This window comes from Antechinus flavipes, chromosome 2 (genome assembly GCF_016432865.1).
Source record: "Antechinus flavipes isolate AdamAnt ecotype Samford, QLD, Australia chromosome 2, AdamAnt_v2, whole genome shotgun sequence".
NCBI lineage: Eukaryota > Metazoa > Chordata > Mammalia > Dasyuromorphia > Dasyuridae > Antechinus > Antechinus flavipes.
Window position 1 is genome coordinate 371,916,878 of NC_067399.1, and position 23,292 is coordinate 371,940,169.

Here is a 23,292-nt window from a genome sequence, read left to right on the forward strand (position 1 = left end):
CTACAAAAGAAGGCTGAGGCTGGCAGATCATTGAGTCTAGGAGCTGCTACAGTAAAACTGATTAGATATTGTATGTGGTATTTTATGTATGTCCTTTGTTTTTGAAGAGGACCAATACTATATTACGAAATGATGTCTTGACTTTCAAGTGAATTGGATTTAAGTGAGTTATAGTTGCACAAAGTCCTCACTTTCATTCTTTCTTCCAGAGTCAATGAAGTCCAGTGGTAAGATAAAAGTTAGGAGAACTGGCAATGGCCTGGGATGTAGCGTATAACCTTTGTATTTTTGATGTGTAACAAAGCTCAAAGCACTCCATAGAACTGCTTTAACTGCTTTCATGGCTGTTGGAACAAATTGTTCTCATCTGAACATGGGGATGGGGTATCTTCATATGTCTGGGGTACACATCCACGTAAGGCCCATGAAGCCTGTTCCCTCAACTTGGTTTAGTATGTTGCTGAAACAGTTTATTCGGGTGTGGTTGCCAGGCATGCTATAGCTTTTTGGAGCCACAGTGAGAGTTGGGTGACTGGTTGGACATCAAAGGTGGATAAGCAGCCCTGAAAAAAGCTTAACAAATCCTCATACCAGAGGTACTAGTTCTCCTTATACAGTACTATCCTAAGACTGTGAGTTCCTTTGAGTAAAAGGCTGCTAGGTTGCCTGTATAAAAATGAACCAACTTAGATCTGAAACAGACCGGGTCAAAGTTCCCGTATCAATCAGTGGTCTCTAGTATAATATACTTCCAATCTAAGTAAGATAGGGAGATAAGAGTTTCAAAATTTAAAAAAATTAGAAAAGAAACAAATAAAATATTCCACAGCTGGAACAAAGTTCAAGAGAAACTATCGCTAGCTATGTGTAGGTCAGTCTAGTGACAACTTAATTAAACAATTTAGATTTGGATTTAGAAGACCTGGCTTGAGTTTTGACTTGGAAATTCACAATCTCTCTAAGTCAGTTTTCTAATCTGTAAAATGTGTGTGTGTGGGGAGAAGCAGTGTTTAGATTACATGATCCTTTTAGTTATGAGATCCTCTCAAGCACAAGAAAAAGAGCAGCAACACTACCACCTATCTCTTAGAAAGGTCCCAGTTAAACATCAGGCTACTGCTCTTTTACTGGGAAAATAATTTTTTAATTGTCACAAAGTAGTAGCCTGGGAATCATGCTACTCCTTATTGATAGGTGAATTACATATACTTTTTAAAGCTACAGATACTCCAACTATCATACAGCCGCCAGTGAATTATTTTCTTCACAATGAGCTGAACTTTTACCTACAATGTACAAGGTGATTATACATGGCTTCTCTAATTGTGGAACTGAAAATAATGCAAATCAAAGCAAAAAGGAAAAGGAGAGAGATAAGAAAGGCCAATACTGGTTTCTCCTTTTTTGAAGGTATATATTTTTTTATTTTCCAAAATACATGCAAAGATAATTTTCCACATTCACCTTTGCAAAAATTTGTGCTCCAAATTTTTCTCCCTCTTTCCCTGCTTTATTATCATGCTAAACAAGAAAAATAAGATCAAATGGGAACGAGAAAGAAAAAAAAGCAACCAAACAACAAACAAAAAAAATGAAAACAGTACATTGTGTTCCACATTCAATCCCTATAGTCCTCTCTCTGGATGCAGATGGCTCTCTCCATTACAAATCTATTTCAATTGGCCTGAATCACCTCATTGTTAAAAAGAGCCAAGTCCATCACAGTTGATCATCACATAATCTTGTTGTTGCCCGTTCAATATTGATTTCTTAAAAACAAAACAATACTATTCATTTGTATAGTATTTCACAGTTCCTAAAAGCTTTAATATTTACTATATTAGAGTTCCAATAAGTGTGCAAAACAGATTATTTATTATCTCCTTTTGGAAATATTGGGAAAGTGACATACCCAAGATCAAACAATGGTCTACTCACTTCTAATTATTGTTTTCAGTCGTGTCTGATTTTTCGTAATCCCATTTGGAATTTTCTTGGCCAAGATACTGGAGCAATTTGCTATTTCTTCTCCAGTTCATTTTATAGATGAAAAAACTGAGTCAAAAATCAGATTAAGTAACTAGCCCTGGGGTCACACAATGTCTGAGATGTCTAGTCTATTAGTACTTTTTTCTCCAAAAATAAATTCAATTCAATTTACAGCTATTAAGCTCCCACTTTGTATATAGCTTACACTAGGCACTAGTAGAGACAGAAAAGTTCTTAGCTCCCTAGGAATTTTCCATTTAGTGGGGGGATAACACATTTATATAACTACAGTATATAATAATGCAGGATAAGGATAACTTAGAAGCTAAACAAAGCTTATTATCACTTATGTATGAGGGCTATGTAATCACAAAAAGCAACAATCAATTCTGGCACCTGGGGCAGGCAGCACAAAATATGCCATGGGCAAGAGGTAGGATCACATTAGCCCAACATGGGCTAAGAGGCTGCTGGGGATGTTAACTATGAGGAAAGTGATGACATTTACTGGGATGGGGTCACCCTGGAGGAAGAAGCCTTAGTTAGTAGAGTACTACTTTATTTTTCTTACTAACTAGGTACTAGCTGTTTTCACATCCCTGAAAGTCAGCAATTGTTTTAAATACAGTCAACTGCAGCACCAAGGAGAAAAGCTCTGATTACAAGGCCCTAGTTATAATTCTGCCTTCAGTGGTAAAATCTGAGTCAGTTTTTGAAGGAAAAGTAGGAATTCAACACAAGGGAGGTACACTTTCCAAACACTGGCAATGAAGGGTACAAAGAAATACAGAGATGGACTAGTGCTTCGTGTTTTCTAGAGTAAGAAATAGTATAGTTATATGGAGAGCCATCAGTCCAGCATTCTTGAAAAGGCCCAATGACATCAGGAGGGGGATGTTCTAGTGAATTAGATTTAAGTGAAGTAGTGCTGTGTAAAGTCATCAATCTCATTGGAGTCCAGTGGCAAAACACCGTATATAACTACTAGGGATAGATGCAGTCTGGAGGGCTTAGCCTTTTTAGGCTAAGATTTTTCCGAGGTCTTTGAGGGAACACCCATTCAGTAGTAGTATGATGGTGACAAATTTTAGAGGATCAGAGATTCTTGGAACAGATTTTGAACTTTACTTGAAAGAAGACATTGCATTTTTTGAACATATGAGTGACATAATAAACCTTTGTACAAAGAATGTGACTGTATGAAAAGTGGATTAGGTATGGAAATAATTCCAGAAATAGTCCATGTAGGTGGTACTCAAGTGGTAGGTTTACATTAGGGTGTTCAGTGGGAATAGAGACCCAGAGCAAATCATTTAACCTTTGTCAGTCTGTCTCCTCATTTGTAAAATGGGGATAACAATAGCACTTATCCTACAGGGCAATTGTGAGGATAAGAGATAATATATGCAAAACAATTGGCAAAGCTCTTTATAAATGCTGTTATTGTTATTGTGTAGGTGGTATCTTTAGGTCTTTCAACATACATTTAAGTGCTGACTTGGTTATGTTTGTGCCAGGTATTAGGAATGATTACATTCTTAGCTGTCAAGGAATTTATAATAGAATAGTTTGCAGTGATCTGATACTGAACTTTATTTCCTTTCTATAACACATGCTCTACAAATTCTCTAGTTTATAGTACTGTCACCAGGATTGGTAGGGACCTTAATCACAGAATTCTAGAATTAGGATCTCAGTGGTTATCAAGTCCAATATAAACTGTAGTCCAACACATACCCTTGGAAATTTAACAGAGAAGTGGGTAAGCCAAACTCTACAACAATCCTTAAAAAATTTTTGACTATATTTGTCCTCGTTTAATCTTCTATTGTCCAAGCTGAAGAACATCAGTTCTTTCAAGTTATACTTATATAAAAACTCAAGGCTTTTCATCATTTCAATTTATCAGTGTCCTTAAAAATATTCCAAATGTGGTTTGACCTGGGTATAGAGGGACTGCCATCTTATTTTTAGAAGTGTCTCCTAATCTATTACCTTATTTCGACTACAGCCAATTTCTCCCCAGAATCAGCCCAGACAAGACAAAATCATAATGTTTCCTTGGTATTTCAGGAGGGTAGATGACAGAACAACTATCATACTTTTTCCTTCTTGGAGCTCAGAGAATTTTATTTATCCTTGGTTCATGTACTTAACCACCTGTTACTTTTGTATTATTATTTATGTATTATTGTATTTTTACTTATGTCCCTGTTAAACTATGAGTTCAATGATGGAAGAATCTTAATCATATTCAAACTTTCCAGTGCTATTTACACTGTAAGGAGCAAAATTTGAATTTGATTGATTTGAATGCGTATGAGGAAAATAAATTATATATCACAGATGTATATGTTTGTGTATATATATTTATGTATGCATATGGAAAGACATGTATGTGTGTAGATATAATTCATTCAGAATCATTGTTCCACCATGGAGGTGTGTGTGTACATTCATGTATACACTGTAAACTATAACTGTCACACACTCATACACACTTGTTGTACCGGGGGTAAGTAATGTATATAGGGACTGAGCTTGACCTGTGGGACCAAAACTTTCAGAGGGTGTACTGGTTTGATCAGCCACAGTTGTACATATTATTGCACATTAGTTCTATAGTTATGTCATTTTGTCCTTTCTCAATACAAGACCAACATCCAATAAATATTGTAGTTGTAACATACATGTACATATCTACATACACAATAATTGAAAAAACTATACACATACCCATCCAGCCATGGTAGAACAATGATACTCTGTGTATGTGTATATATGTATGCATGTACCCACCCATCCACTTCAGTATAACAATGAGTCTCTGTATATATACACTACATACATTTTGCATACAAAAATACATATATACATATCCCTATGTGGAACAATAATTCTGTATATACATACCGTGGGTGTGCAGACATACATACACACATACATGTATATAAAAATTATATATTATACATATGCAATACACAAAATATGTATTGTCCAGATACACACACACACCCTTTCCACGTGGAACAATGATTTTGTTCTAAGTATTACTGGAGATGGTCGAGGATCAGTTTGTTTCCAGGCATTAAAGGCCTGTCTTATACCCCATGAAGTTTTAGGTATTCCAGGCTTCATTAGCTGACCCAGAGGCCGTTTTTAAAGAGCCGCCAGCCAGCAGGTGACCCCGGATTCACCCAGTTAAGGAATGTGCCCACTTATCAGGAGCCGGCGGCGCTGCCAGGCCCCCTGTGCTGTTCGGAATCCTGATTCTCAGATACCTGAGGCCAATGCGGACAGAGCCACCGCTCTCCGGACACTCGACGCATCCTGGGAAGGGGGAATTTTAGCTCGGCGCTACCCTACTACAGCGAAACCTCGCCCCCCGCCCTTTCCCCGAGCCCACGTGGGAGTCAGAGGCAGCAGACGATCCCTAATTGCTCGGGGCCCCTCTGCCCAGAGCCCTCCCAGGGATTCATTCACAACCCACAATCACAATTAAACGGCGGAGAAGGGATTGTTAGAGAGAGGGAGCCGAGATCAGCTCCCGGGCGAGACAGGCTCTGAGGAACCTCGATCGCCGCCCTCCTCCCGAAAGACACATTTCCTCTGCTTCCACGCGCGGTCAGCATAACCAGGGACCTTGCCTCCCTCCCTTCCCCCAGGGAGTCTGTGAGCGCTACAGCCCACTTCCACAGCCGCCACGCCCGGGAATCGACTGCGGGCACGCGGGGAGGAGGGCATGGGGGGGTGCAGGGGAAAATCCGAGCTCCGGACAGGAAAGTCCAGGGAGCCTCGCCCACCCTTCTTCCTTTCCCTTCCCCCTCCCTTCCCTTTCTCCAGCCCTACGGCAAGCGGCGAAGACCCTGTCCTGGGTGCGCAAAGGCGAAAAGGGATAGGAGTGGAGAGAGGAAAACCAGGGAGCGGAGGAATTGCGCGGTGAGGTCAGCGCAGCGGAGGGGACGGGAGGGGCAGGGCGGGGCGGGGAGGAGGGGGGGTGGCGGCCGGCCCCTGGATTGGCTAGTTAGCAGGGTGGTTTGGAGCTTGCGCCGCGATCCTGCCTGGCTCACGCACCCGGCTCGGGGTGGAGGGGGGGCGGGGAAGGAGGCGGGTAGCTTTGGGTGCTGAGGCGACTGGCGGGCGGGCGGGCGGACGGACGATCGGACCGACACGAATCGACCGAATCTACGAAACCCACCACCACCGGAGGCCGGATCCCGGGCGGGGTGCGCGTGCGTGGGAGAGACGGCGGCTGCGCGCGCTGAGGGCGCGGGGTTGCTTGTGTGTGTGCTTGTGTGTGTGTGAGGAGCGGCGGCGGCGTCGCGGCTAAGGTGAGGAAGGGGCGGCCTGTGTGAGGGGCACCGGCCCATGGCCCCGAGGGGCCAGGGGCCCCAAACCCTTCACGTCTTGAAACGAACCCCAGAAGATGTCGGCTTAGTCCAAAGCGGCCGCCGCCCCCGCGCCGTTGCCTCCTCCGGGACTCCTCGCTGCCCAGTCCCTCAGTTGCCGGGGGGCTCGCCCTAACTCCGAGCCGTGGATAGTGGCGGCCTCCGCTTGGCCGGGACTTGAAGGCGGCGGAGCCGAGGCCACCCCACGCGCGGTGCCCTGAGTTAGCGAGGGCGTGCGGGCATCATGTCGGCCAAGGTGCGGCTAAAGAAGCTGGAGCAGCTGCTCCTGGACGGGCCATGGCGCAACGAGAGCTCGTTGAGTGTGGAGGCCCTGCTGGACGTGCTCATCTGCCTCTACACCGAGTGCAGCCAGTCGGCCCTGCGCAGGGACAAGTATGTGGCTGAGTTCCTCGAGTGGGGTAAGTGCAAGCGGCCCTCCCGCGCCGCGCCCTCCCCTTCCTCCGCTTGTCCTGCCATCCTCTTCCTCCTCTAGTCGGTGGTCTCCCCTTCCCTTCTCTTTCCTTCCCTTCCCTTCCCATTCCCTTCTCTTCCTCCTCTCCTCTCTTCCTTCCTCCTTTCCTCCCTTTCCTCCCTTCTCTTCCCTTCCTCCCTTCTCTTCCTTCCCTTCCTTCCCTTCCCTTCCTTCCTCCATCCTTTCTCTTCCTTCTTAATCTCCCCTTTCCCCCCACTCCTCTTTTCCTGCTTCTTCCCTTCATTCCTTTTTTTTTTTTTTTTTAATTCCCCTCTCCCCATCCACTCCCAGTCTCCTTCACCTTCACTTCACTCCCCTCCCCAACTCCCCGAGGGCTCCTGCCATATATTCCTGACTCCCCTAACAGCACCATACAGCTTACTAAATCAGCCTCTTGGATATCATATCCTGCAGCACTCTCTGGGATATCCGCTTCTCACCGCCCCCACCCGTTTGGCGGCCGAACTTAACCCTTGGCCTCTTGTGCACTGCCCATAAGAGGAGTCATAAGCTACATTCGATGATGTGTAGCAAACATTAAGTGACTGCAGGGCAGTTTGCTAAGTGGGGGAGAAGAATGTGTAGAAGGCAGAGGGAAGATAGAACATAGACATTGACTCTCCCTTCTGCTATATTATTCACTTCTGGTGTGTCCTGCCCCACCCCCACCCCCAACCAATTTCCTATTATTTGGGCCCTCTCATCCGTCGCTCTGTCAAAGACTAGGAACACTCCTATGACCATTGCTCATGATTTTTCAGTGCTAGGGTGTCTTAACGATAATAACTCCAGAGGTGTTATATTTTTATGTCCATAGATTTTATTGCCAGTTAGATATTTTCATTGTAATTGCAGTGTGTTTGTGATGGTATTAATTTTTTTATTTGGGGGTAGCCTGAAACCCAAACTATGTGGGATAGTAGACTTTTTCTCCCTCACCTGTTGGTTTAGTGCCTCATCAGACCTTATTCAGTCCTCAAGATCATGCATGACTAAATATCTCCAAAAGATCTATTAGGAGAACAGTCTGAACAAATATATTTTTTTTAAAGAACTCTATTCTTGTTAAATAATAAATAGATCTTTACTTTTAATTAAACCTTTTTCTTCTTAAAAGACAGCATGGCACGGTACTAGTCTCTAAGTTAGGAGGACCTGTGTTTGAGTCTGGTCTTTTGACACTGCAAGTTTACCCTGGGCAAATCACTTCCCTGTTCACTGGGCAAGTCTCTGAGATTTTAAATCGAAGACAAGGTACTAACCTCATACATAGAGGGGATTTCCTCATTTGAGAGTTCCCAATCCAGTGAAATCAAAGTCCATTCCTAGCCCTGCAGATTATGGCATTTAGACACTTTGATATTCTTCCATATGAAGCAATAGGAAGGTGAAAGAAAAATATCCCAAATCATGGAATTACAGATCTAGAATGCATCTTATTTTAAATTTCACATTCTTCAGGTCAATTCTTTATGGACATCTCATAGGTTCCCAGGACTTATTTCAGATAATAACTGATCAGGTTCTGCCATGTATTTATAATTACTGGAACTCAGAAATAAATTTATTTCTAGAAAATGAATTGCTTTATACGTGGTCAGATACTAATGGTGCTTATGCTACAGTGAGAAAAAGCTTATTTCCTAATTTTGGCTAACAAATGACATTTTTAAAAAAGCATTGAGCTATTTTGAGAAAATTATTTTCTTAATAAAATGTTAAACTCACATGAAATCAACAAGAAAGTGGTACACTAAAAAAAAAAAAACAAACGTTCATCTATTTAATTTCTGTGGGTGCCACCATTCTATTGACTAATTGGCTTCATTTCCTTTGATCCCTTTTTCCGGGTCAATAGTACAGTTTCCAACTGAATAATTAACCAATGTCATAATCTGTTTTTGAAAGTAATGATTTGAGGCTTTATACTTATTTATTTTCTAAATACTGTGGTTTCCATTCCTTTATCATCCATTGATGTTGAAAGACCAGGACAGGATTACAAGTTAGGGTATATGAGAGTAAAGCATCAGTTTTTGAATGCTATAGAATTGATATATTAGCTTTAGTAGAATGAACATCCTGGTAGCTATATGGTAGTCATTCTTAGGATTGGGCAACTTCCATATTGGTATTCATTGTGCACTGCACTGACAAATAATTTGGGGTTCTAGCATTCTGATCCCATTTGTAGCTCTAGTAACAATAAATTAGAAATGGATTTGACAGATAGGAAAACAGCTGTTAAGTGTTTGATGACTGAAATTGTTGTTTTAATTCTAAGTTAGAATGGTAATCATTATACATTATAATAGAAATCTTGTAATTGTGTAACTTTGTATAGGTTATCATTAGGGATAAAGTATAGTAAAATATTTTGGATTTATGTGATATCTTTATTTTAGAGACCTTATTAACACGTTTTCAAATTTGCAGAGGGATATAGATAAAATTTTAGCCTTTGTTACCATGTTTGTTGTATCTAAAATTTTGTTGTAATTATATTTGCATATTCCTCCAATAGATCTATATAATTTATATGTAGTTTATAATTATATATGTATATTCCTTCAATAGATCTATATAATTTATATGTAGTTTATAACATTGATGTAGTTACTTCCTCCTAATGCTTATTGTAACCCTAACTAAGCCTTTTTTTTCTGTGACTTTCATAAATCTTCCATATGGATCCACCCAGTGTACTGAATACTTTTCTTTTAATCCTTTTTAACATTTTGTAGGTACCACTGCAGCAGTGCTTTCCATTTAATTTCAATCACTCAATAAGCATCTATTAAGTATTATAGATGTAGGTACTGTTAGATGTAGGTGTATAGATGTAGGTGCTGGGAATATAAAGATAAAAATGAAACCCTCCATTTTATGGAGAGGAGGAAATATATGGCAAAGAGGAGACAAGTATACAGTACATATAAACACATCAGAAAAGATTGGATCTAAGCTGAACTTTGAAGGAAAGTAGGAATTCAGAAAGTGGGAATAATGAGAATTAAGAGAGTGTGAGAAAGATTTTAAGTTGATATGGAATTGTTAGTTGATCCTAAAAGTAAGTTATTGGAATTTATGAATGAAGGGAATGCCGTGATCAGATGAATTTTAGCAAAATCACTTTGGTAGCTAGGAGGATTAGAGAGATGAGGGACATAAGGCAGGGAGATTAAATAAGTCTTGTAATAGTGAGAGTAAGTGAGAAATGATGAGGACCTTAAAGTAGGATAATTACTGTGTGAGTAGAGAGAAATGGATAAATGCTAGATAAATTATGGAAGATACAGTAGTAATTGCCAGTGGAGTAAAAGAGGTTGACACAAATTATGAGCCTGAGAGAATGGAAGGATATTAGTGCCTCAACAGGAATAGGGAAGTTCAGAAGAGGATTGGGTTTTCACAGCAGGATAATTTATATTTTGGACATGTTGAATTTGAGGTGCTTGAGATATGGCTATTTTTAAAAGACCAGTAGGTAGTCGATTATCATTTCCTTGATGAATATCTATTTTGGCACTTGTTTAGAAGTCATGGTTGGTAATATGCTGCAGTCTACTTATGTCCATCATGCATGTTCATATCTCTTTGTCACTCACATTATTTATTATTTGGAGATTATGGTTTCCATTATTGGTAGCCACATAGTATTACTGTGAGAATATTAGTGGTTTGTTTTTTTTTAAACAGATAAGACTTTTGTGTCAGGAATTACCTGCTCTCTTATACATATATAATCTAAATTCCAAATGCATTACTGAACCACGTGTTTAGTCATCTAATTATTAGCGTCGTCTTCAGATAGAATTTTTTTTTGGAAAACATTATTGAGATTTTCCAGCTTCTCTGCGAAATGCCTTTTACTTAGGAAAAAGGAGAGTACTTTGTTAAATTTGTTTGGCTACAGTTTGGATTGCAATTTTTATTTGTACTCAATTGATATAATCACATTTTGTTATTTTTGTTATGTGTGAGAATTTATATATATTTGTTCTGAATTAATATGGTAAAGTAGTGCTAGTAAATTTGGACACACTCTGGATTATGTGTTTGAAAACTGTTCTAGACAAATAGATCTATCTATCCTATGGAGAAGTCCAAACTTTATTAGCAAAGGGAAGCTAACTAAAGTATCCAGGATGAACTAAGAAATCTAGTTGTAATAATACTAATAACAATCTAGTTTTAATTGTAGTAATAATTCACAATTATAGAGTGTCTTAAAGCTTCTTCATTACAATCTCAAGCTTTAGATAGTACAAGTATTTTTTTTCCGTATTTCACAGTTCAAGAAAGTGGCCTAGTGTTTATGACTTGTGTCCCTCCAAGCAACACAATAAATGAAAAATATGATTTGAAATGTTTACTGACTCCAAAGTCAGAATGCCAGAAGTTATTGAATCAAATTTCTTTCTAAATTAATGTAAAATTTAGCTTAGATTTTCATGAAATTACATTTTAGGAAATTTGAAAGTAGTTATAAAAGAGGATATTTTTGACTTCTAATTGTTGTGGAGATTGTATTGGAAGGACAATAATTTCCTTATTTGTCTTTAGTTTTCTCTTCAAAATGTAGTACAATTAATTTTCTTTTTTGAAAGAAAAAAGTGTTATCTTCAAAGAGAAATATTGTCTTTTTAAAATTTCTATTACATCATTTTTATGAAATTCATAATTTAAAAGGCAAGCCCTTCATTATAAAATTTCAGAGTTGGGAGGTAGAGACCATATAGTCTAAGACTATTAGCCATTTTTATTCTTTGAGGTCCAAAGAGCATTCCCCTTAGCAAAGAAAACATAGGCAAAATAAAATCTATCTTTTATTCTTCTTTCTGTATTCTAATAGTGGGCCTATCCAACTGAAAATGGGTCCCATTTCTTTTAAAAAATCTTTTCTTCAGCATAACTAAAAAAAAGAAAAGAATTTTTTTTTTACTGTCTGAAGCTTTCTTTTTTAACCTAATCTCCTGATATTCAGTGCTCCTGATTTTTGTCATCTAACATTACCTGCCACCCTTGTTTCCATTTTTACTTTTTTTCTTTTTAAAGAAATTTTTATTAATGTCTTTTTTTTAATATAGCCTAGATTTTCCCCTGTATCGCTTCCTCTACCCCTCTTCCATTAAATAATCTTTTATAGTAAATTTTTCTGAAAAAAGGAAGAAAAGAAAATTATTTTTTGACAGAACTGATCAATGCATTGAACAATTCTGTGTTACATGTAATATTCCACATTCATGAACTTTGACTTCTGCAATGTAGAGGAGGTGTCAATCAGTAAGCATCATTAAGCATTTTAGATGTGCCAAGCAATGTGCTTAGTGTTAAAGATACAAAGAAAGGCAAAAAACAGTTGCAAATCTCAAAAAAGCACACATTTTAATGGGAAAGGAATTTGCAATGTCTGGGCCAGATACTGTTCTAAATGCTTTATTGGTAAAATCGCATTCACACACAATCCTATGAAGGTAGGTATGATTATGATTCCTATTTTACTTTATTTTTTTTGCATGTAGGAAAAAAATCTTTTTTTTTTTTTAAATTTTATTTTATTTAATAATAACTTTGTATTGACAGAATCCATGCCAGGGTAATTTTTTACAACATTATCCCTTGCACTCGCTTATGTTTTGTTTTTTCCCCTCCTTCCCTCCACCCCCCACCCCCCAAGATGGCAAGCAGTCCTATATATGTTAAATATGTTGCAGTATATCCTAGATATAATACATATTTGCAGAACCAAACAGTTCTCCTGTTGCACAGGGAGAATTGGATTCAGAAGGTAAAAATAACTCGGGAAGAAAATCAAAAATGCAAATAGTTCACATTTGTTTCCCAGTGTTCCTTCTTTGGGTGTAGCTGTTTCTGTCCAACATTTATCCATTGGAACTCAGTTAGGTCTCTTTGTCATAGAAATCCACTTCCATCAGAATACATCCTCATACAATATCGTTGTCGAAGTGTATAATGATCTCCTGGTTCTGCTCATCTCACTTAGCATATGATTCCTATTTTAGAGATAAAGAAACTGAATCAGATTGAATAAGGGTTACATGGTAATTGTCTCAGTTGGATTTGAACTCGGGACTTCCTGATCCTAGATCCAGCTCTCTTTCTACTTCTCAGCCTGTAAGCACTTAGGTAGATAAAAGATATGTACAGAATATATGAAGGTAATTTGAAAGGGAAAGATAGTAATGGGAGGACCAAGAAAGGCCTCCTGTAGAAGATGGAATTTGAGGTGAATCTTGAAGGAAACTACAGAAACTAAGAGGTAGAATTGAAGGTGCTGGAGCATCCCACATATAGAAAATAGTGAAAAGCAAGGAATCAGGAAAAGGAGAACTAAAGAACTGAAATTAGGCCAGCATAGCTAGATTGTAGAGTTTGTAGAGGGGAGTAAAATATAATAGGTAATAAATAATAAAGGGGCAAGGAAATAAACTTCAAATGCCACACAGAGAAATTTATACTTTACTGTATAGGAAGCCACTGGAATTTATTGGTTGGGGAAAGGGTGGGATTTTTTCATTAGAAAACTCACCTTGCAATTTGGAAGATGGATTGGAGTGGGACTTAAACCAAAATGATATTTCAATACATATATGAAATAATGGTATGAAGGTATAAACAATTAAGACTTGGTAGAAGTTTAGATTTGTGGGATGAGTTGAAGTAAAGAACACAAAATAATAGCATCAAGGTTACAAGGTTACAAGGTTACTGTGTTTCTGGGAGGATAATAATTCCCTTGGTAATGATAGGGAAGTTTGGAAGAGGCAAAAATTTAGGGATAAAAGACAATGAATTCTGTTTTGGACATGTTGAGTTTGAGGTATTTACACAATGTCCAATTCAAGATGTTTAAGAGTTAGATACATGATTCTGGAGACGAGGGCTGGATATATAGATCTGGAAATCATCAGGATAGAGGTGATTATTGAATCCATGGAAAATGAAGAGATGTGTGAAAGTATAGAATCAAAAGAGAAGGGGGAGGATAGAACCTTAGTAGATAACACAGGTAGTGGAGATGAAGAGGCCACTAAAGAAAGGAAATAAGGATAAGAAAATAATCAACAAAGAGAGCAGTTTCATGAAAAGCCAGAGTGTGAAATGTATCTGGAACAAATGCTACATAGCTCAAGAAAGATGAGGATTAAGAAAAGGCAATACATTAGGCATTGAAGAGATAATTGATAACTTTGGAGAGGACAGTTTGAGTTGAAAAATAAGGATGGATTTAGAAGACATTGATATCTCTTACTTAGAGCCAAGTTTGTTCTATATGATTTTACAGTATTCAATCTTCCTTCCCCCTTCGCTCCTTCTTTCTTTCTGTCTCTCCCTCATTCCCTCCTCTCTCCTTTCCCTCTCTTCCCGCTTCTCTTCTCTTCCCTTCCCTCCTTTCCTCCCTTCCCCTTCCTTTTAATGCTGGATCTGAAACCAGGAATCCTGAAGTTGTATCTCATCTTTACAGTTTTTTAGTAGAGAATTGATATTACTTTGTATCTCACTTTATCTTGATCTATATAGTATATTATTCATCAGTTTTCTGGTTGATTTTTATTGATTTTTAGGTAGCAGATTACAAATCATGTTTTTAAATATAAAATTTTGTGAAGTGACAAGTTTTTTTTTTTTTTGTTTTGTTTTTTTTTAAGAAAGAACTTTGGATATTTTCCCCTTAATAAGGAGTAATTAGGCATGCCCAGAAAAATAATTGTATTATCTCATTTTGGCTATGTTGGTGTTTTTTGCATGAAGTTTCTTTATGGGGGAAAATAGACTAGTGATTAAAAAAAACCTAACAAATCATTGTAGATCATTAGCATTATAGAGCTAAAAGCATCTAGATCTAAAAAGGACCTTAAGATGTTATCTGATCTTGTCCCTTGGTTTCAGACAGCAAAGAAGGGTGCTTTTATCAGGTCTTAAAAATATTTCTGTGGCACTTAGACATATGTTCATTTACTATTCTTTTTTTTTAAATTTAATTTAATTTAATAATAACTTTATATTGACAGAATCCATGCCAGGGTAATTTTTTACAACATTATCCCTTGCACTTGCTTCTGTTCCGATTTTTCCCCTCCCTCCCTCCACCCCCTCCCCTAGATGGCAAGCAGTCCTATATATGTTAGATATGTTGCAATATATCCTAGATACAATATATGTTTGCAGAACTGAACAATTCTCTTGTTGCACAGGGACATTTACTATTCTTAAGAAAGACTGAAGACAACTTTTAAGTTCTAATTTCCTCTTGACTTCTACCTTGAAATAGCCTTTTTTCTAGGGGGTAGGGGAAAGGGCATCATCCCATTGCCACCATTTTCATTACCATTACAATCCAAGTTCTTGTCACTTTGTGCAGTGATAGAAAGCTTCTATACTTCTTTGAGTGCAGCTTTCATCCCTCTGTTAAACCTCTGTTCCATTGTGTTTTCATGGTATTGAGATACATGGCCTTGGGTTTTTGAAGGTTATACCATCTGGATACAAGTTTAGACTAGTTTTCTTATGCGGAGAAAGGCATTTTGAGTAGGTAGGATGGCATAAGAGCACTGGTCTTGAAGTTAAGAAGATGTAAATTCAAATATTGCTTCAGATATTATAACTTTGTGATCTTGAGTAAAGAATTTAAATTCTTCTTGTTTTCTCGTCTGAAAAATGAAGGGGTTGGGCTTGATGGCCTCTAAGGTCCTTTCTAAATCCTTATCTGTTACCCTATTTGAATTAAACAGTGATCAGCTGTCTCTCTCTTGTTTGAAAATCAGCTGAATTTAGAGGCTTATAATAAATATTTTTTGACCTTAAACTTTTGAAAACTTTTCTACAAAGTTGAAGAGGGATTATGAGCTTATTATTAGAGGAAATACCCATACCATCAACATCAAAAATTGTTAAAGTGTTGAAATGATCAGGACAAGTTGTTCTTAATCACATCTTCAACCTTATTAAAACTTCATAGTGGGTTTCTTATTTCCTTCAGCAGCACGGCAGACCCCTTCACTTTAAATACAGCTTTGGTGGAACTCATGAAGTAAATATTCTTGAATGATTCTAAAAAATGCTTACTGTTGTTTATATCTTGTAATGTAACCCTGCATGCATTTAAAAAAATTCCATTTTCATATCAATTTTATTTTAACAATATTACAAGCAAATTAAATTAATGAGATGAAAGTGATTACTATCAGTATTTACAGTTAGAATTAGTATTGAATGTGTTAGTTCCTAATGTGATATCTCAATAATTTTTTATCCTTTTAAGTAAGCCAACTAATATTTAGAGGCTTTTCTACTCATAATTTTACTGAAAAAATTGATATTGTATCGTAACCAGTGTCCTCCTTTTCTTTCATAGACTATTAAAAAAAAATTACGGCTTGCCTCATTACATCAGGACTTTAGAGAAAAAAACATATTAGAGATTATTAGTGTCATATTTATTTATCTTTTGTAATAGAATTTGGTTATTGGATGTTTATTTCATTGTCAGATTTTTGGTGATTTACTTTTTTCCTGATTTTTTTCAAACATAAGAGTTTTACCTATTGATCTATAATGGATGTTGGTACCAAAAAAACAAACAAACCATAGTAAGAAAACAAAGATTGTAAAAGATACTATTTTATAAACTCTGCTACAACAAATTGCTAAATTGTATGCCATATTGGGAGAACTCAATGATGGCTTCTTGTTGATCTTGAATTGAACATTTTAATTAAATGATCAATTATTTACCAGTCCATATTGACTGAACATGTAAATTATATGGCTCCAAAACAGATAGCAGAGCAGCTAATGTTGCTGTGCTTTCTAATTTGGCATTAAAAAATTTCTTTAGAGATTTTTTAAAAAGCATTGGCCTATGATGTAAATTCTAAAGTCATTAATCCAATTCTCAAGATACCATTTTGCTTTGACAAATTTGTCTTTATCACAAATCCTTTTACATACAAGCAATTCTTTATTTGTATGACAGGCATGCTTATTCCTGATCTATGTCTTTTTCTGTGCTAATTTTCCTCCTTGTGATATATTCCTCAATTATAAAATGAGTGGTCTTGATTAGATTAACTCTCTTAAGGCTATTTCTAATGTTTTGTGATCTCTTCCCTTATTATTTACACATTTTGCTTGTTTTTTCTCTTCTACTTGTACTGTCTTATGTGACTTTTGTCAAATCATTTAACTTTCCTAGGCCAATTTCCTTATCTGTAAAATGAGCTGGTTAGATTAATTGACCTTTGAGGTTACTTCTAGCTCTTCATCTTTGATCCTATGATCTCTTCAAAAACCAGAGTAAGAAATATCTTCAATTGAATTTTCTAACAAATAGCAGAAGTGAAATTCTAAGGTAAACCTACTCTTATAGAAGAGGGATACAGTAGACTTTAGAGTATTGAATGAACTTTTAAAGGCATTCCTACATTTGTTAATTTACTATTCTATTGTAGTTTCATCCTGTTGTATGAAGTGTTCATTGAAAATAGATTTCTCTGTTCATTTTAAATCAAGATGGATTTAAACCAATATTTATGAAGATTAGTCTTAATTATATCTTGCTTCAAAGTATGTTCTTATTTGAAAGTCCCTAAACATATTGCTACATCAAAGATAAAAATTTTACATTTAGAGGATATATGTTTAAAAGCAGCGTTTTGTATTAATATTTTAAACTTGTTTCAAAAATTCAAAAGATTTGTATTTTTATTTATATTCATTGTATTTGAAATAGACCCTTAAAAAGCTATTGGCCTTGGAAATCAGACCCTAAAATTGACTTGTTTTATTACAGTGACTAATTTGAAAATATATGATCTACCTTGTAAGTTGAAAAACAAATTTGTCAAAGCTCAGCTCTGCCACCTTTCATAATTAACCTTTACCTTTTTGTTTTGTGCTTCAATTTCTTCATCTCTAAAATTAAGGAGTTGAAGTAGATGATCCTCTTAAAGGAACTAAGGTCTCTCTTAGCTTTTACCTTCCCAAATCCCTATTTGAGAACTGGAAAACCTTTAGAAATGATCCATCTTTATGTTATTATCATGGATATTTAGGGTATTTTGGGGGCGTTCTTCCTTCCTTTAAAAATTTTTTTTAGATTGTATAGGTACATTGATTTTTTTTTTTTAACATATTTCCTTATGAAGAGAGAAAAATCAGAACAAAAGGGAAAAAAACCTGATAAATGGGGGGGGGGGGAACAGAAGAAAAAAAAAAAGATGAAAATAATATGCCTTGATTTAAATCTTCATAGTTCTCTTTCTCTGGATGCAGATGGCATTTTCCATTCGAAGTGCATTGGAATTGCCTTGAATCACTGAATTGCTGAGAATAGCTAAGTTTATCATAGTTGATCATTACACAATCTTGCTGTTGCTGTGTACAATGTTTTCCTGGTTCTTTTTGCTTTGCCTCAGTATTAGTTCATGTAAATCTTTTTGCATCAATAATGAACTATTGATCACTGCTATTCAATCATTTTCATATACTGTAACTTATTCAGCCAATTGATGGGCATCCACTAATTTTTCAATTCCTTGTTACCACAAAAAGAGCTGCTACAAATATTTTTGTGCATGTGGATCTTTTCCCCTCTTGTATGATCTCTTTGGGATACAGATTCAGTAGTAGAATTGCTGGATCAAAGGGTATATACAGTTTTTTAGTCCTTTAGCATAGTTCACGTCCTCCAGAACGGTTGGATCAATTCACAACACCAACAATGCATTAGTGTCTTTAAGGTATATTTTTGCTCTACTGTAGTAGTCTATCACCTGAAGGTTGTCAACCAAATGATATAAGGTTTTTGTTTTGGTCAATTAAATTCAGTAAACATATCTTAAGCACTGTGTAAAGCCATAAACAGCACATGAAAATTGTCTACTAAGATATAAGAGGCTTTTGAAATGTAAATTAATATTAATGAAATCATGTTAGGACAAGAAATACACATTTATTTATTTACTGAAAATAAGTGAGTTTCTTGGATAATATTTTCCCCTTTTAATAAATACCTAATTATCAAAATAGAATTTTCCACAATTTTGCCATTTTAGTTGTTGATGTTCTATAAAAATTTAAATTAGATTATAGATTATATAGTGAACTCCTTTCTCTTCAAGTTCAAAGATCAAAAAAGATGAAGATTTCTGCAATTTTAAATGACATTTTCTCAGTTTAAAATGGATTATTCCAAATGCAGGAAGTGTTATTTTTATAACTGCAAGTGAAACTGTAAGTCTAAGTTTATTACAGGCACAGTTATTTAAAACTTTTTCTCAAAAAATATTTGTTCAGTGAATTGTCTAATGATCAAAGTTCATTAATGATTTTCACTGATTCATTAGTTCTGACTTCCTTTAAAAATTCATCATTGGATATCTATTTCTGGAGTATTTTCACCTTTGGCCTTCATTAGTGCCATTCCTTTGAGATAATTTTCCATTTGTACTGTATTGATTGTGATTGTTTATATTGTTTCCTTAGAATGTGAACTTCTTGAGGGCAAGGGCTATATTTTGTCTTTGTAGTGCTTAGCACACTGCCTGACACATAGTAAGGACATACTAAATGCCTATTGATTGATTGAATTGAGAATATTGTCAAAGTAATTTAGAGAAGGACTATAGTATCTGAATTAGTGTAGGAAAAGTATAAGTATTGCTTATACCATTGATGATACCATTGAGCTTTGATGTATCTTTAATAAAGCCTGTTTTGTATAATTTTTCTAAAAGCATTTCAACCATTTGAATTCAAGTTTTGAATGATTAAATTCTTAATTCTTAAATAAAAATTTGAATTCTTAAAATAATTTTTATTGTATGTATTTTGGTGTAAATGATTACTTATTTTGTAGTTTCTAGTGCTTTCCTTTTCTTGTTTTTTTTTTTTTTTTTTTTGTTTCCCCTCCAGTAACATTTTTTCGGGGAAGAAGGAATACTGATAATAATTTTGGTAATTTGTAATAAAATCTCACGACATTATTGGTAATTTATTTTTAAAAAATATTTTGTCCTGGAAACAACTATTATAATAATTTTACTACTTTCTTGAGTTGTTTTCTAGACTTGAATGTAGAACTATAGAATATAGACTGTCAGATCTAGAAGAGAATTTAGAGATAATTTAGTTTAGCCATTTTATTTTACATTGAGAAAACACGAGTCTAGGAGATAAAATGATTTAGGATTACACAGCTATTGGCAGAACCTGTACTAAACCCAGATCTCATGATTTCTGCTCTTGGTCTCTTTGTACAGTATTTTGCAACATTTTATTGTTATTTTATGAGATTTTACTCTGTCATTATTAGATTAATAATTCATGTGAATTTGTTGAGTAGTAATGCCATTAGTCATGCCAACATTGCAATAGGTACAAAAGTTTATCAGCTCACAAAACTTTTACTATCCAGAAGGAATGTTGGCAGTAAAAATGAATGAAATAGACATCCTTTTTTATTTGGTGGAAATAAACTTTCTAAGGCAAGTAGCTGTTTTACATTGTTTCATTGTCCTGGCAATGATTAAAAATCTTTAAATTCTTTTATCTGAAAGATCTTTTGGTTTTGAGACTTTTGAAACAAATTGGTACCTATACAAAAAGTTTAAATAGCTTTAGTAACTGTTTGTACTTCTTACATCCCCGGATGTAAATTTTTTTGTAAAGACCCATCATATACATGGAAAATTCCCAAAGGAGAAGAGCCCTAGCAACTGGAGAATTCAGAATAGGGTTTCTGTATGATGTGGCACAAACTGAGCTAGAAAAGCTAGGTATTTTTGTAGATAGAGATGAATAGGAAGTATGTTACAGACATGAGGGAACAACCTTTGAAAAGGCACAGAAATGGGGGATGGAATGTCATTAGCAGGGAATAGCAATTAGTTCTTTTTGGAATCTAGAGTCTAATTAGGAGAGTGTGTCTGTTGTGGTAAACCTGAAAAGGTAGATTGGAATATAATTTTGAAGGGCTTTAAAAATCAAAGAGAGAATTTTATAGTTTACCTTAGAGACTAGAGGAAAACAGTGGGTCTTCTGGAGCAGTTGAGTGACTTGTGCTTTAGGAACATCAGTTTGACTAGTTTGTGATGGTTTGGCCTGGGGAGAGATAGAGAGTCAGTAAAATCATTAGTAGGCTATTATAATAGTGGCAAAAGATGAGAAGGGTCTAAAACTGGAGGGCAGGGAAGAGGAGCAGGATTATGAATACAAAAAAAGAGGACAGATGGAAATTATATTATGGAAGTAGAATCAATAAGACTTGACATCTTGCTTAATTGTAGTATTACTGAATTAAAAGGTATGCACAGTTCAGTGAATTTTTGGGCAAATTTCAGATTGCTTTCTAGAATGGTTAGACCAATTTATAATTTCACCAGCACCACATTAATGAGCCTGTTGCCTCTTTGATAAGTGTGAAGAATAATATCAAAGTTACTTTAATTTTCACTGCTATAATTATAATGATTTGAAGCACTTTTTTTCATGTGGTTATTGATAATATGATTCTTTTGAAAATTGGCTATCTCTATGTGTATACATGTGTATGTATTTCCTGTGTCTTGGCTAGGAGACCTTTAATTAAATCTTTATCACTTTTCTCTCTGTCCTTTTTATATCTTGCCAGATTATATCAACCCTATTGGAATTTTGCTTACAACAAGAATTTTTGGAAAAATTTTTTAATATTTCTAGTTTTATAACCTGAAATCATTGCTACTTAACTATTTCCATCCCTTTTTTGTAATGAAGGAAAACATTTAGGCAAAATATATATAATAATAAGTGATTTCATCAGATTATGTATACCACATTTCATCTCTATCACATCTCACTTTTTTATTTTGAGAGGGAAGTGTATTTCATCATTGGCTTTCGGTGGAGCTTGCTACAGAAATTGGTCATAACACTTAATCCGACTGAACTTTTTAATATTTTTCATTTATATTGTTTTAGTCATGTGTATTTTATTCTGGTTCTGTTTATTCTACTCTATATCATTTATTTGTAATTTAGAATAATCTTTGTTATGTTGATATGCATTTAGAACATTTCTTTTTATCCTTTGGTTCCATATCTATTGAAAATGACTTTAGATCTTCTATGTCTAGGTCTATGTTAGTTCCTATGTAGTTTGTATATCAAAAAACTATTTAATAATTTCTCTTATTTTAGTTGGATAATATTGTTTCTGTAAAAATCCATAATTTTATATAATAAAGTTAGAAAGTAGTTTGATAGAAATTTGATATAGCCTGATTGTTTATATCATACACCAAGATAAATTCCTAATGGATATATGACTTGGATATAAAAGGGAAGGGAATGACTTATATAACATCTATTTTCTGCCAGGTACTGTGATAAGTACTTTGCAAATATTTTCTTGTTTAATCCTCACAACAACCCAGAGAGGTAAGTGTTGTTATATTTTCATTTTACTGTTGAGGAAACTGAGACAGTTGTATACTAAATAACTTGCCCAGGGTCACACAACTAGTAAACGTTGGAGATAGGGTTTGAGCCCAGATCTTTCTCTGTTGTATTGACTAGCCGCTTAGGTGACATAAATTATTGGAGCAAGGAAAAAAATAACTTTCACACCTATGGATAGAAAAAGATTTCATAATTTCATGAGCCATAAAATTATAGGAAAAAATGGACAATTTTGATTATATAATAAGGATTGAAAAGTTTTAGCAAAAACCTTTTTTTTTTTTTTTTTTTTTTTGTTTTGTTTTGTTTTGCAATTAAAATTGGGAAGGGAAATAGCTGGAAAATTTTTCGTAGCAATTCTCAACTAATCTCTTATCTAAAATTTAAGTAACTAATTATAAGAAGTCTTCCCATATAGGTAAACAATCAATGGATATGAATGGGCAATTTTCTTATTCCTCTCCCCTCCCCCCCAGTTTTTTTTTTTTTTTAAATTTGTCTACTTTTATTGAGTTGATCTTAAGTCAACACACAAGTAAAGCTCTTTCTTTCCTCTAAGAACTGGTACTAATCTCATGTAACTCCAATGGATACTATAAAAAACTCCTTTCCCATCTATTTAAAAAGGAACAAGTTTTAAGGCAAAAGATGCAAAAAGTTTTTTTTTTTTTTTTTTAAGATTACATAATTTGCATGCTTCCCTCTCCCTTGTCTGAATTTATGTTAAATAGCTTTTGCATAGAACAGGGCTTTTGTATAGGCAAGTAGTAATTCCCTATAAACAATGAATTGTACAATATTTAGAATTTTTTTTTGTAATAAAAATGTACAAAGTCCTAAAAGGACACATTCTAGAACTTTGGGGATTTTTGCTTCCAACATACTTAAACTGCTCTGATCACCATCATTCCAGTTTTTAAATTATGAATCAGTCTCCAGAAAGCAAAGCAATGCAAAAAATCTCATTTGGGGAGGCAA

General features: G+C 35.6%; 1 protein-coding gene across 2 annotated transcripts in view; it reads left to right on the top strand.

Moving 5' to 3' along the window:
* The first annotated feature begins 6,072 nt into the window (after positions 1 to 6,072).
* Positions 6,073 to 23,292, top strand: part of CDC42BPB (CDC42 binding protein kinase beta) — a 152,044-nt gene continuing 134,824 nt past the window's right edge. Inside the window, exon 1 of one of the 2 annotated variants that reach the window (XM_051978322.1) lies at positions 6,073 to 6,796. In XM_051978322.1, coding sequence (XP_051834282.1) covers positions 6,622 to 6,796 — 175 coding nt within the window. In that variant the 5' untranslated portion in view covers positions 6,073 to 6,621. The remainder of the gene's footprint in view (positions 6,797 to 23,292) is intronic. The other variant, XM_051978321.1, reaches the window with a different exon arrangement.